Source organism: Megalopta genalis, chromosome 2, assembly GCF_051020955.1.
Source record: "Megalopta genalis isolate 19385.01 chromosome 2, iyMegGena1_principal, whole genome shotgun sequence".
Classification (NCBI taxonomy): domain Eukaryota; kingdom Metazoa; phylum Arthropoda; class Insecta; order Hymenoptera; family Halictidae; genus Megalopta; species Megalopta genalis.
The window spans coordinates 37,316,500-37,330,824 of NC_135014.1; the positions used below are offsets into that span (position 1 = coordinate 37,316,500).

General features: G+C 38.5%; 2 protein-coding genes across 5 annotated transcripts; one reads left to right on the forward strand and one right to left on the reverse strand.

Moving 5' to 3' along the window:
• Positions 1-152: 152 nt before the first annotated feature.
• Positions 153-9,380, reverse strand: LOC117225348 (C2 domain-containing protein 5). Its single transcript, XM_033478845.2, has 15 exons — positions 8,788-9,380; positions 8,230-8,626; positions 8,026-8,166; positions 7,739-7,955; positions 7,523-7,642; positions 4,560-7,066; positions 3,930-4,079; positions 3,685-3,853; positions 2,834-3,620; positions 2,453-2,770; positions 2,182-2,380; positions 1,941-2,113; positions 1,753-1,878; positions 1,537-1,683; positions 153-1,462 (listed from the first exon to the last, which is right to left on the reverse strand). The coding sequence occupies exons 2-15, from the start codon at positions 8,597-8,599 to the stop codon at positions 1,376-1,378; spliced, it is 5,511 nt and encodes a 1,836-aa protein (XP_033334736.2). The 5' UTR covers positions 8,600-8,626; positions 8,788-9,380; the 3' UTR covers positions 153-1,375.
• Positions 9,381-9,447: 67 nt separating this feature from the next.
• LOC117225349 (NCK-interacting protein with SH3 domain) lies at positions 9,448-14,286 on the forward strand. Of its 4 annotated transcripts, none has more exons than XM_033478849.2 (11): positions 9,448-9,579; positions 9,657-9,795; positions 10,392-10,761; positions 10,855-11,042; positions 11,109-11,936; positions 12,014-12,216; positions 12,289-12,392; positions 12,469-12,687; positions 12,744-12,916; positions 13,058-13,155; positions 13,216-14,286. In XM_033478849.2, the coding sequence occupies exons 3-11, from the start codon at positions 10,737-10,739 to the stop codon at positions 13,304-13,306; spliced, it is 1,929 nt and encodes a 642-aa protein (XP_033334740.2). In that variant the 5' UTR covers positions 9,448-9,579; positions 9,657-9,795; positions 10,392-10,736; the 3' UTR covers positions 13,307-14,286. The 4 variants fall into 4 exon arrangements, with proteins under 4 accessions (XP_033334740.2, XP_033334743.2, XP_033334742.2 ...); XM_033478852.2 differs by having other exon boundaries at positions 10,858-11,042; XM_033478851.2 differs by having other exon boundaries at positions 10,552-10,761.
• The last annotated feature ends 39 nt before the right edge of the window (positions 14,287-14,325 follow it).

Genomic DNA, 14,325 nt, shown 5'->3' on the forward strand with positions numbered 1-14,325 from the left:
CAGACATAGGGAATACATATTAATAAAGGAACCCTCATTAAAATATGACAAATTGATGATGCGACAAAATGACGTTGCGTAGAACTCCTTAAATTCAACACAAGCTAACCATTTAATTAAATTATTGTAAAAGGAAGAAGACACACGAACAATTCACTTCGACGAAAATTTTATTTGATCGCGTTGCAACAGGGACAGAGTGATTAACGACTGTGTAAAAATAAAACGCAAAACTTGTTTCACAATGCACGTCCACAGGGTGACTGATTTTTGTTAACGACAAACAACAACCGAGTGTAAAATGTTCAAGACACATACATAACAATCCAATGTACAAGGTATATTTCGTAACCCTAACCGATAATCTAGTTCACCACGATTCGTGCAGCTCCCAGATAAAACACATTCAAGACTCTTGTTCCCTCCGTCATAGGTGGAAAATAGTTTCGCGGATTCTTTATCGTTCTATTATCTACAAAATTTCGACTTTTTACAGGCCATTGACATTCCTACCCCACGTCAACGGAAACAGACGTTCCCGGCGTTGATATCGATCGTTAACAATTAAAAATATTGCAAGTAATCAGGTATAATGAACGTATGTATACTCCTACGCCATTTTCGTTCTTCATCTTCGAACACATTCTATGGCACTCAAGGAAACAAATCCATCAATCTCATCGATTTTTAAACATTTAATGGGCCCGGCTGGTCACTATAGCGACCGAAAATGAGATTCTTATTTAATTTGCACATGCTGAAAATGTTGATTAAAATCAACAGATATTATAAATATAATGTATCCTTGCTCCTCCTACAAAGATGATTAAAATGAAATTTAATTTTGAATATTAATGAAATTGAACTTTTAATGCTGACCTTCCAAAGATTAAAGGATAATCAAATCGCGCCTGATTAAAACTGAGGGGAAAATTGAGCTCTTCTCAGATGCCCTAATCATATGTATAGTTTGCTTGTAACGGTCCCTACAATGCTGTTGGGTGGGTGAAAACGATCCTCCGCAAACCTTTATATACAATTCTGAAGGCACCTCCTAATGATCATCAAAGCTTTACGTATGTCTAGAATCGCTGGATCGCGCATGTGCGTCGTGAGATCGCTTAGTATTTACGCTAGAACCGCTGGACTCGGCTAAAATGACACGTGTGAGCGTTATCTACCATCGACCTTGATTGCCACGACTCGAGGATTTAAGTACTTATGCTAAAATTTCGAATATTTACAAGCCCTATCCTATCACAGGATAATAAGTCGCGGCGCGTCCTGGTCGACCAATAACGTTCGCCGAAAAATCGAACTTCCGGCGTTGGTTTTCGCAATGCAGCTATGGTGGTGCCGAATGAGGAGGCTGGGGTCAGCAGTTTGAAGTTCCACAGTGCTTTTCGTTTGCGAAGTACGACACTGACACCACGTCCCCGCCAACATTTATCAAGCTCTGTCCCTGAAATGCAAGAGAAACTTGTTAGAATTACCTAAACTAATCCTAACTAAACATCTCATCATTATTGATCCTACTTGATTTTTATGGGGACTATGGAGCAGCACACACTTGGTCATAAAAAACGCCACCATGGCATTGCCTCCCAAGGCCGTTATGTGTGCCCGAACTATTGCAAGAACCTCCATTATAAAACTGTGCGTGAACCCACTCAAACCACCGTTCTAAAATAAGTATACAATTCAGTTTATAGAAGTTTACTCATTTAAGTGAATTTCCAAAATGCAACAAACCTCTCTGATTGACGTGCTCTCACGGATAAAGAAAAAGTTCAAGTTCCCTAGATACCTTTCTATCCGGCCACCAGGTAGATATGAAAGGGGAGTTATATCTACACCGTATCTCCCTTTTAGAGGCACCTGGAAATTTTGTATTAATTTTTATAACCTCGTACACGTGTAACTGGTACACGGACACTCACATGTTTGTGTTTATGCGTTGTGTGAATCTTAGATCGCAATGGTGAACGAGTTCTAGACTTTAATCCTACAGTGTTAACTAAGTTAGAGGAGTTTACTGTGACACTGCTGGATGCATTGTCGGATGAAATTTCGGCATGGTCCACATCCAAATTAAATATCATGTCAGTGTCATCTGAAAAGACGAAATTATTCCATAAACATTTAGGTTGTAATTGCAGACAACTTTCTTGAATCACTTACCAGATTTTTTCACCTGATCTTTGCTCATAGAATGGGTTATTAGCTTCTTTCTGGGCTTATTCATTTTAACAGGATCACCTAAACCAAGAGCCATGCCTATCACCGTGAACTGTATCTCGTCTGGTTCAGGAAGAGCTAACTTAAACTGCATGTCGCAAAGGGCACACGGAATCATTTTCCTCAACTTGAAGTACACCGACTACAAGGATAAATAGATTATTGTAGTAACGCTACTTCAAGACAGAAAATCTTTATGCAAATAAAGATGTACCTGAAGTAGTTTAGCGAAACATTTCGAGGGCATGGACGCGAACTGCCCTGTAGGAATCTTCGTCCTAGAGATCTGTGTGAACATCTGTAAATTCCTAACGATCTCCAGCTCATCGAGTCCTGGGATCGTTTGAGTATTTACTACATGAAAGTCGTCAGGAGGTCTATCATCCATTAACAACGATATTCTATCCATATCCTCTATGTCATCGACTTCTAATACACAAGTATCCCTCGTACCGACGCTGAAATCCAAGTCAGGCAGCTCCTCGTCAGACTCGTCGGTGTCCGAAGTTGGAACTCGACCATTTTCAACATCCTGTAACAAATAAGCTATGCACTACCAGTTTAGTGTCTCTGTCTTCATCTAGATAAAACTCACCGCAACAGGTTTAAGTCGATAGAACTCTCTATTTTTCTTGACTGTCTCCAACAAAGTTTTCTGGATTTCTGCTAGCTGTTCCTCCTTGTGCCAAGAATTCCCAGAAGCAATTTGTGGCACCGAAGGAGTAGGCAAAGCAGTCAGAAAGACAGCGCTACCTACAGCCATACCAATGATCAACCGTTCCCCGACAGAGACTTGTAGCTTCAGGCCGAAAATGGCGTTCATTCCCTTAACTTTTAATTTGTTTAGCAGCAAACTATGCAGCTCGTACTCTAAAAATGGCAAGCAATCTGATATCTCTTTCGCATTCAACTCTCCTCTGAGGTCTTTTTTATTTTTGCACACGGTGGCTTGTATTATACACCCCCTTCCAGTCATCGCAACATTCTCCGGGAGTTCTATGGTAGTAAACATCACATCTGGTACCCTAGCTCGCTTGCATATTGCACATTTGGATACGCTCACATGAAAAGGCACGCTCGTCTCGTTGTAGGGCAGGTGGCAAAGGCTACATTTACTTTGAAATTGAGCGTCGTGGTCTTTGCTTTCTGAGGTGTGTCTTACTTTACCACTTGGATGAGCAGAGGTCGTTATTGACGAGTCTGTTTCGCTTTTCTCTGCTTTTACAGGTACGGGTTTCTGTTGGGACTTTTCTATTTCCGCGGGATTTATTACTGTTCCCGATTGTCCTTTGCTAACGAACACATTATCGGCATCCTGACTCGAACTGTGCAAATTAATGACGGCTGCGGTACCATAAGCGTTCAACACGCAGACGTCGTCACTATAAAAATGAACAAGATGTAAGATGATGATTCTAATTGGCGCTAATTAATAGAATCTCTTACCAAATACTAGTTTCCTCCCTATAACCGATGACTACGTTGCAGGCCAATGCTCTAGCATGAGAACGAACTTCCATTCTAACTTCTTTCCACCAGCTATCTCGACTCTCAGGCTCCTCTAAATTACTAATCCTCTCCAGTAGCTTGACTGACCTTGAGCTTACAAGACCACCTACCTCAATATACGTATGCATTATTAATATTCGTAGAAATGATTTTTTTTTACAGACGATCATCGCAGGTCTTACCGAAATGGAGGATAAATCCGGGCGGATATTGTTGCATAGTAAGAAAGGGATATTCTAACATTTCAAAAGCATCCTGGTTCATAGTTCTTATCACAGCCGTGGGTGTCTTTAGGAATCCAGTCATTGACCTATCAGTTCCAAGAGAATTACCTATAACACACAGTATAATTTGTTTTTAGTTAACCAGTCGACTTTGCATTTGATTCTGTGTATGTAATTATGTCTCTTTGCAAGAGGAATGTCTCATAAAGTGATACAACTACTTATTATAGCACATAGGCACCGTTACCCTAAGCAAGATATAGGCAAAGAAGTAAGTAATCGAAAAAGATGATTACCTATAACCGCGTGGGATCATCGTGACTAATGATAGTTTTTGGTACAGGAATGTCTTCTTTGCCGGGTATAACTCACTTTATGAGGCAACCTGTATTTTGAATCTGGACCCACAATGAACTACCTCAGGGGCAATGCATCGATGAATATAGTGCTGTCGAAGCACTATGCGATAGATTAGAACAAATAGAGTAATGTTGCTATAAGATGCATAATCAGTGAGACATAGCTTTATGCAATACCTGATAAGGTAAATATAGTTTTGTAATTATTCTGTCATGTAAAGACACTCACCTTTGGGGGTGATGCTCAGGTCAGAGTCACTGGATCTTCGATGCAATGACACTGCGGGCTGTGCCTTGGTCGTTGGTACCTGACAGACTTTTGAAACCATGGAGGGAACAGCCGGAAGTGGACAAGATGGACTTATAGATGCCTCGTCTTGTTGCCTGTGATCGGGAGAAGGACGGGACACACACGAGTTGTCAGTGATATTAGCAGTGTTAGTAATATTAGTGAATTCATCGTTGTTTGATATCTCGTTTATATTACAAATGCTATAACTCTTGTGTATCGCACGATCGATGGATGGGAGTGATGACAACTGGTTAGTATCAGTCGGTTTTAATTCCTTCATCTCTATGGCACCGCTACTAAACCTAAGCGAATCGCTGCTCTGAGTGTCTACAGTTAATTCTTTGGCAGCGAGCTCATGCGATTTGAGATCGATTACGGATCTTTCTGTAATGAAACTCTGCCTCGAGCTGAACGACTCAGTTCTATGTGAGTGTGATTTCATTAAAGTGTCGCCAATGATTATGCTCTCGAGAGAGGAATTGTAGGAAGAGGAGTCAGGTGTCAATGGTGGCAATATAGATTCGTTCAGAGGATAGATAATGTCTGAGGACTTGTAGATCTGAAGGCGTCTTTTCAAACATTTATTGTGCAAACTTTTCCGCAGATTCGTAGGATGGATATTCCTATAGATTCTGTCTCTCTTCTTCCTTTTCAATTTATAATGATCGTTATTGTTGTAGCCATCGGGATGTTCCATCATCTTTGTATCAATTATTTTGATCAAGTCCAACATTCTGCGTTGCCTGTTCTTATGCTCCGTATTGTGCACATCGTTGCAAGAAGACTGTATCAAACTCTCAATGCTAGATGAGGTCTTTGATACAGAATCTATGGTTGCTTTACTGTCCATGATTTCTCTAATACAAGACTCTACAATTACAGAAGCCTGAAATTGTTGCAATGATGGTAGCGACTGGGACAGTGTAGAAAACTTCAGCACATTATGTTCTTCCAACTTATCAAACTGTTCGATGTCTTTAAACGAGCCTCTGCGGGAACCGTTGTCAGTTTCTTCATCGAATGACTTTTCTTCTTGGTGCACTTGGTCAAACGTTAGTCTATCATTTCTTTCCGTATCGCTGTTTTGCAATAAAGAGTATGCAGATGCGGACGGCTCAGATTCATCGACGTAGGACAGTTCATCATTTGTGTTATCAGTCTCTACTGGGGTGGGCTGGCGAATGGTAATTATTGGTTCTTTTTCTGTGTTAATTGATGTATGCTCATCCTCCACAGTTACCGGGAAGAACGGTGGCCGTATCTCTACAGGTGTGCTGGTCGCAAGAGGGCAACAGGAATCTTGTGAGTCTGATTTTTGCTGATGCTGCATATCGTCCCTAATAATTTGATTCACATTTGCTCTGTCGTTTCCATCTATATTATTGATTTGTGGTTTCATGGAGTGTGAGAAATTAAGCGGTATTTGATTTGTAGATATGCACTTAATCAGAAACGATGCATCGTCCACGTGAAGAGGACATGTCTCACTATCTGTTCTGTGTAATTTAATTCTTAATGATCTTGATCGTAGTGGAGGGAAAGTATCAGACCTAGTGAGTGCTCTGATCAATCTGTAATTTGTCCCTTGTTCTTCGTCAGTCGATATCTTTGAGTCACGTAGAACAACATAATTAGCACTGTCTATTGAAGAGCCATCCGAGATGTCATTAGAGCTAGGTGTATTCTCTTCGAACGACGAATCGAATTGTGTCTTTTCCTGAGCTTTCAACAACAAAGCGTCAACTTTCTCTCTATACTCTACCCTTTCTCTCTTTTCATTCTCACGTTCATGAATTGCATCTTGATCGTGTTCTGGAAGTTTACTATCTTCTTGCAAGTTATTACATGGCGTTGTTGGTGATTCATGAACCTCATTAACGTCTTCCAAAGGCACTTTGTGTATGGATTTGATCAGAAGAGAAGCTATGCCTTCCTTGCTCTTGCTATCTCTGAATATTTTCGGTCTTCTTGGATTATGTATGCTTGCTAATGAAGATCTAGCTGAGCTAGTCACGCGTGGGATCATTTTATTGTCTCCGTCACTTGAACCAAACAACTTCTTTAAGTTCTTCATACGAACGTCCAAAATACTTTTGTTGCTCTCACCTCTTTCGTCCTCCTGAGCTAGCATGATTCGTATAGAAGCATCTTGGATTACCGATTCGTTTAAACTCGAATAAGATACTGCGGATTTCTTCATATTGCTCACTCTCTGAGGTCTCTCATAAGATTTCCCATCTTCCGATTCATCACATGAATACTCTACAGCTTTCACAGCTCGTTTTGGTCCCCTATGCGTCTTTGCGTGATGCGAGAAGTTATCCTTTATACGCATGTTTGTAATAAAGGGATTAGGGACACATGTAGGAGTGACGGGATATAGCGGCATACTCTCATCGAGTCCTGCATGTTCCTTTTGTGCTTTGTGTTGTGAAAAGAATGCCCTATATGAAAACGTGCAAGTGAATAAAAGAGAAAAATACCTATTAGTTCATATATTCAGATTTTCGTAATCAAAAGTATAAAGCATAACTGTTCTAATAACTAGAATTTTACCGATGTAATCGCATCTAATTCTATCATTTCTTTTTTTCTTCAACAGCTGGTTTCATTCTTTTTCACTATGAAAAGTGATAAAAGTCCACTTAAAAAACTCTTCCATGCATTTAGTTAGTAGTAAAGCAATGTCAGATTCTCTTCTACAAAGAAATTCCAATACTGAATTAGAACTAATCAGCATACCACTCACAACACAGAACACTGTAAGGTAATATCGGCATTAGACGTTCCGCTAGGCGAAAGGCAGTTCAACGATTATTAGGATTATCGAGCATAATTAAACAACTTATTCGCGAGAAAATAGATTAAGCACGTGTACTTGAAAACATTTAAATACTTACTCTTCAATATTGTCGGATGGCAAGTTTAAGGTATCTTGTAGCTTCACAAGTGTTACAGCAGTACCTATCCCTCTGGCAACAATACCAGATTCACCTTCCAGATCAAAATTTTGTAAATATCTGTACATGGATAAGCAATTACGTATTGCATGTATTTGAAATACTCTAATTACTCATGACAGCCTGTATAATAGTCATCCAGAAATATAAGCCTACCCGATAACAGCATTTCCACCAAGGTCCAAAGCTTTCAGTCCAATTTTTCTCTGAACTTCTCCGCTAAGTTTAAAAAATAACGTTTGACGTGCTTCATTAGAGGCTCTGGGTGTTCTTATTTTGTCAATCCATTTGTATTCAGGATCATCGCTAACAACTAGCTCCTCAACAAAGCCATGAATGCTCTGTGTATGGTACCCATGTGGTATATTCGGTGCTGAAATAATATTCAATGTATTTATCATGGAATATCATCTCTGTTTACCAAGAAATGTTTGCATATTTACAATAAAAAAATTGTACACCACAGGAGGATTGTCTGAATTTGTTAAAATCAGAGAATAATTCTACTTTGACTATGATATTGACTTCACCACGAATACCATGCATCGTGTCATATACAGGAATCCACCCAGTCATGACTGAACCTGGAATAAAGAAATGTTAACTCAACTTCTAAAACAATATAATAGTTGCAATTAAAAGCTAACCACTCTGGGAACCAGTGTTTGTATTCATGGCAGCCTCTAGTGTCCAAATATTTTTAACAGTAGGAGGTACTCCAGGCAATAATAATGGATTTAGATTTATGTAAACTTTGCCTATAGCATCATTTGCAGAGTACGTGTCATGGTCCATCAATCTAATCTGCAAGGGCTCATCCTGTAGCTCTGAATCGTCAACTTCGAATCTGTACCATTCAGAATTCCACTGAGGATTCAAAGACTTTCTGCACACATCTGTCTTAAACGTTATATTGCCAAATTTTAATTCTACATAAGCATCTGTTGTGTCTCCTGACCGATCCATCACTGGCAGGTTACGACCCGCCAGTACTTTCACTTTTATTTTGCCTGGCATTTCAACAGCTAGTGTTCTAATGGAAGTCTGTAACAAGTGGATTGTGATTATTATGGTAACAATAACGATGAAGGTTATGTTTAGAAACAAATCTTTCTTAATGAAACTTTATACCTTCTATCAAATTAAACATTGAGAAAGAATTAGTAGAACTAGGTGAAATGTTTGAATCGTGTGGAGGTACTTACTTTCGAAACACTTAGAATGCTATTAACGTTAGCTATCGTATGAGATTCATTTGACGATCCAATGGATGATTTATTGCACTAATGCGTGGAGCTTTTATTTCGACGAGCATATATTAAAGCACTGTGAGCTAATTGTTTTAGCGAATGGTGCGATTAGAACTTCGTTTCGCGCTAAGCTGATATTTGTTTACAGTCACATCGCCGAAGGAATGCATCGCGTGGTTTCTCACGAGATTTAATGAATTTGTTGGTCGGATTTCACGGTGAACGAGAAATGATGCTCCGAAAGAAACGTTCCTGTGACGGAACTCGATAAAATAGGTATAACGTAAATTTCTGAACCGATGCTCGTTGCTAATTTTATCGATTACTTTATTGCTGTCAGTATCCTTTCGCTTACCCTAACGTTTCACCAACAACGTACGAAACCCAAATATTGTGTGCATTATAATTGGAATTGGAGTACGCCCAGATTATTGCTCTTTAAGGAATTTCTGCGTTTTATTGGTTTAAACGCGGAGCATCGCAGTGATTTTGATATGTCCTCTATATTACATACTTCTATTTTAGGTTACAGTTACAGAACCGAGAAGTGTGCTCGTGCTCAATTTGAAAATTTATAAACTTATTACCGACCGAGGAATGATTATCGATTGCAGCGCGTATGTAGTTCAAGGAAAAACAAACAGGCGGTGATTTGTAGTTAAAAACTGTTTCCCGCGGGGACAAGTTTCTGTGATAGTCACTTGACGCTCTTTATTCGATTAAAAAGGTTTACACTCTCTTCGCAAAGTTAGTTTACATAATTAAAGAAGCCAACTGCTATGTACCTATATAAGAAAATTGTTGCATTCTTGTCCTTTCTCCAGCGACCTTCACCGTGATAGGAAAGACTGCAATATAGTCCGCATGCGTTATCAACTAGTGGGGGAAACTGCATGTGCATTTGTGCATTTATACGAGAAGCAGAGGATTTCCGCAGCATTCTGCTTCGCGCAACCGTATGAGGTGAGAGGATGTTATTGTTCTTTGCGTCTATAGCCAGTCTCCCTCATTTCTGTACCTTTATTTACATGCGTTACCATTACCTGTCTCAAGCGATCGTAGATGTTCTATTATTGTCGTCCCCAATTTTTAATTCCACTTCGTCCTAATTCTTTTTCAGCACGTTCGTCCCGCTGTTATTTTCGTCACCGATTCATGAACTAGAAGGAAATTAATTCGAACGTGTAGGTTTTAATTTTACGATATCCGAATAATCTTGTTTATTCGATTAAATGCATGTGTGACTTAACTCATATGATTGTCTTTCGCGATTATCAGACTGAACTCAATTCTGATTTATTTTACGAAAATAGAAACTCTCGTATAGTCATCACACATGTAGTTATATATTACACATTAATAAGTTCTTAAATTTGTTTATAAGTTCCTCACGTGTTACACAATTTTCTCTTAGCCAATAATCCTACAAGAAATTATTAGACCATGTTATTCGAAAATAAATTCCTGTGGCTATTGAAGTGTGAACTCAATAAAACTTACATTCGGTTCGATATAGAATGTAGACATTAAAAATATATTGTTCTATTGTTCGAGTACAGGTGAGGGTGAAATGCGTTATACGTATATGCACCGCTATAGATGCATCCGTAATCCGTAATCTACCCATACGTTGGGTATCCTCTCATGCAGTATTGCAACTTGCAATTTGCAACAACTGCAATTCGGTGTCATTTGGCCTACGCCAATCTCACGTTATAGGGGGCCCCTCGAATCTATCTATATAGTCAGTGGACAAAAAAGGACAGCCAAGAAAAATAATGTCGAGCACGAATGAAAGTGAAATTAGTGAGCGGCGGTAGGCAGGCAGTTCACTTCCCGTTTACTTTTCATCTGGGCGTTGTCCCTTCGTGAACGGAAAGCGCTCTCCGTTTCAATCGGCGACCATGGGTGACAATTCCGCGAGGTTAGGTGAGTCGGTAATCAATCAATGATCACCTGTCAAATTCCACCTATGTCTCGTACAATTATCTAACATTCTTACCGTCGTTATTTTCACGCAAGCAGAGAATTATGAAATGCTTAAGGCTCTCTACGATTTCAAGGCCACGTTCGCCAAGACCCTCACTTTCCAGGAGGGTGATTATTTCATTCTATACCAGATCAATACCAAGCAGAGAAATTGGTGGCAGGTGGTCAACAGAAACGGGCTTATCGGGTACATACCATCGAATTATGTCTCTACCATCAAGGTATGCGTGCGAAAAAATTGTAACATCTGAAAATTTCATTTAAAATAACCGAATGTGGTCTTTTAGGTACCTGCTCAAACGTTGATAGAATTTTTGGAGGATTGCATTGAACATGTGAAGGAAGAGACAAAGCAGCAGACTGGATCCTTGTATGTGGAGAAACAAGACCTTCTCTTGAAATTGATAGAGAAGAAAAGACAGGCAGAGTCTAATAAGAAGACTAAGAAGCAAGCTCCAATGCCTCCTGATTTTGGGAACACCACGCCTAGCAAAGAAATATGTTCACCTCTCTATAATGCCAAAGAGGGGGATGTTAACACAGCTCCTAGCAATACTTCTTATATGACAGCACAAACAACATTGCACACTAATGCTAGTGATGATAAAGAGGAAGAGCCTGTTGTTCCACAATGTCAGCAAAGAAGACAATCTTTGCCAAGACAGTCTTCTTCGGAGACTCAGAAGATTCAGGCTGAGATAAAGAAGAGTCCTTCCCATGGCAGCAACAGGCAGACTCCCACTAGTTCGCCTATGAAAACTAAATCAACTTGTGATATTAATTCTCACACAGCTTATCAGCTACTTGACCAAGTTCGTAGGAATACTCAGTTAAGCTATGAGATGTCTAAGGTGGCAGTCACTGTAGTGGTCACTGGACTCCAGCAATTATTGCCCAAGAATGTGAGCCACTACTTCGATGTACTGCTGCATCAGCTGGAAACACCATTTACTGTGTCACAAATGAGCATAGAGGAGACTTATGATGCCAATAGATTGAAAGTAATTTTTATAGAGCTTACTTCCTGCAAGGAAGATTCACAACAGAGAAATTGGATGCTATATGAAGATGAATCTGTTATTGTTGACTATATCAAAGAACTTACCTCAATATTGGTACATTAAAATACATTAGAAAGTTGAATCATTTAGTGTTTAAGTAGATTGCGCGTATACATGATTGAATTTTGCAGACGAACGCAGATGCGAACGTATCTAGATATATTTTGCAACAGGATCAGTATAATGGAGTTAATGTACTAATACAATATTATCAGATGGAACCCAGGTGGACTATTAGACAATTGTTGTTACAGTCGTTTGGGGTGATGTGCAGTTTGGATTCTGTGATCTTAACTATAATGTTAAACAGTGTGTTGCCCATGGAACTGGCAAGGTATTGTTCGCTATATCTTAAATAAATCTATGCAACAGTTGAATTCATATTTTAAAATGTATTTTTAAATAGGGACATGCGGAGTAATCCTAGGAATGTAACAAAATTAAATTATTCTTCGTTATTGCTTACTATGATTTTCTCAATGGGTGAACCTATGCCAGTTACTCACTTAGGTGAATAAAATAGGTAGTATGGTAGTATAGATATATGGTAGTAATTAAAATGCTTTAATCATATATTTCATTGCAGAGCAACTGGGTCCAGATTTCATTGCCTTTGTTCTGGATTTAATAGAAAATCCCCCAGACATGGACTTGGAAGATCAGATTTCAGATCTGTTTGTGAATTTAATATTGTCTTACAATTTACAATTTACAAATTCGGAGAACATAGTTCTGAACACGCTGAAGGAACGAACAGTGGCAAAAATTTTTACCGAGAAAATTTTACTTCTGTTCAATAGAGAAGGTAAGCGTAAAATGATATGTAGATTTGATCTAGATTTTAATGAAACACCCTTTCAGAGGATCCAGTCCGTATATTTGATCACGAACCGCCTCCACCTCATTCTATACTCAAATTATTTATTGACCTATTCAATAATGATGTTACTGCGGGTCTCTTTTACACCAATGATGTAAAAGTTCTAATTGATATTATTTTGCGGCAGCTGTACGATATGTTTCCTGGGGATAAGGTACTGAACATAAAATATAACCAATTACAATGATATTTGAAACATCTAGTTCAATTATCGCCGTTCTTAAATAGAAGATGGTGCCACGACATGGAAACCATTGAGGAAAACATAATTAATAATTAATTATTATTTTTATAGCGTAGGCAGTATTTAGAATTATGCAGACGAGTTCTGCGAACCTCCGGCTACAACGAGCACAGATACCGCTCTGAGGACCTACTCAAATGTTTCACAAGGTCTGTATTTAGTTTAATCAACTTTATTCTTTCATGTTAATAACAAAAATTGTTTTATAGAATATTCTGCGAGGAAACCGGAGAGAGCCAAGAGGATCAACAGTCGGTACGCGAAATCAGCAATGAATTTCCGCATTTGTTCAAAATGTGACATTTACTTCAGTCCTCCGACAAGCCTGACTTGGAAGAGGATGATTTGCAAACTCTAGTATAAATGCGACTTTGGTATGTATCGAATACATCGGAGCAGAAGATGAAGTACGAATCAACAGGTTACCGATCAGAAATGTTCTTTATTTTTCTAACTTCGATTTTGCATATATTTTGCTCAGTCGATTGTAATTATTACCGAGTACGCACACTATTCGCAGAACCTTCGATCGCATGAAAGATGATATTTTTTTCCACTTTTAATCTTTGTAGTAAACTACAAAATCTAGATGAAAAAAAGACATAAGTTAGATCTGCATTTAGAAAATAAATCGTTGTATATATTGTAAGCGAGAAACTTTTTCTCATTCTAAGCATGAGGACCATCAAAGTACAGTAGAATTATTTTAATTCTCCTGATAAATGAGCTGAAATTAGTCATGTAATGAGATAAAGTAGACTGCACAGATAAAGATCACAGATTAAAATATTATTCTATTATGCTAATTAAACAAATTTTGAATCTGTAAAAGTTATTTATTAAAAGAGAAAAAGAGAAAAAGTTGTCCATCGGAAAAAGAAGGAATTTAATCTTTAACGAACAACAATTATGGTCTCTTGTTCCCTGTAAACCATAGTCTAGTCCGCGTATGGGCGTGTCCGTATAGTGTTCTAAGTCATTCGCTATTTACTAATTTATGTTCGACATTTTCTTGTGAACGATATCTATTTAGCGTACCTATGATTCAGAGTATTGTAAACGATATGTTTCGCGAGTGTTCGCGACGAAATTTCCAAGTTAATTAGTGCCACTATCATAATATAGTTATTGAACTTTCTAGTCTATTGCTAGCGACTCTATTTTTTTAAAAGTATTGTACCACGTTACGTTTGCGACTATTGTCATGTCAATTATAAAGAAGTCTCTAATTATTGTGATTATAAATCAAATGTTAATGAAATAAAAGGGAGTCTAGGCGATCGAAGACTTTTTCCCTCGTCCTCTAGGTATATACAAAT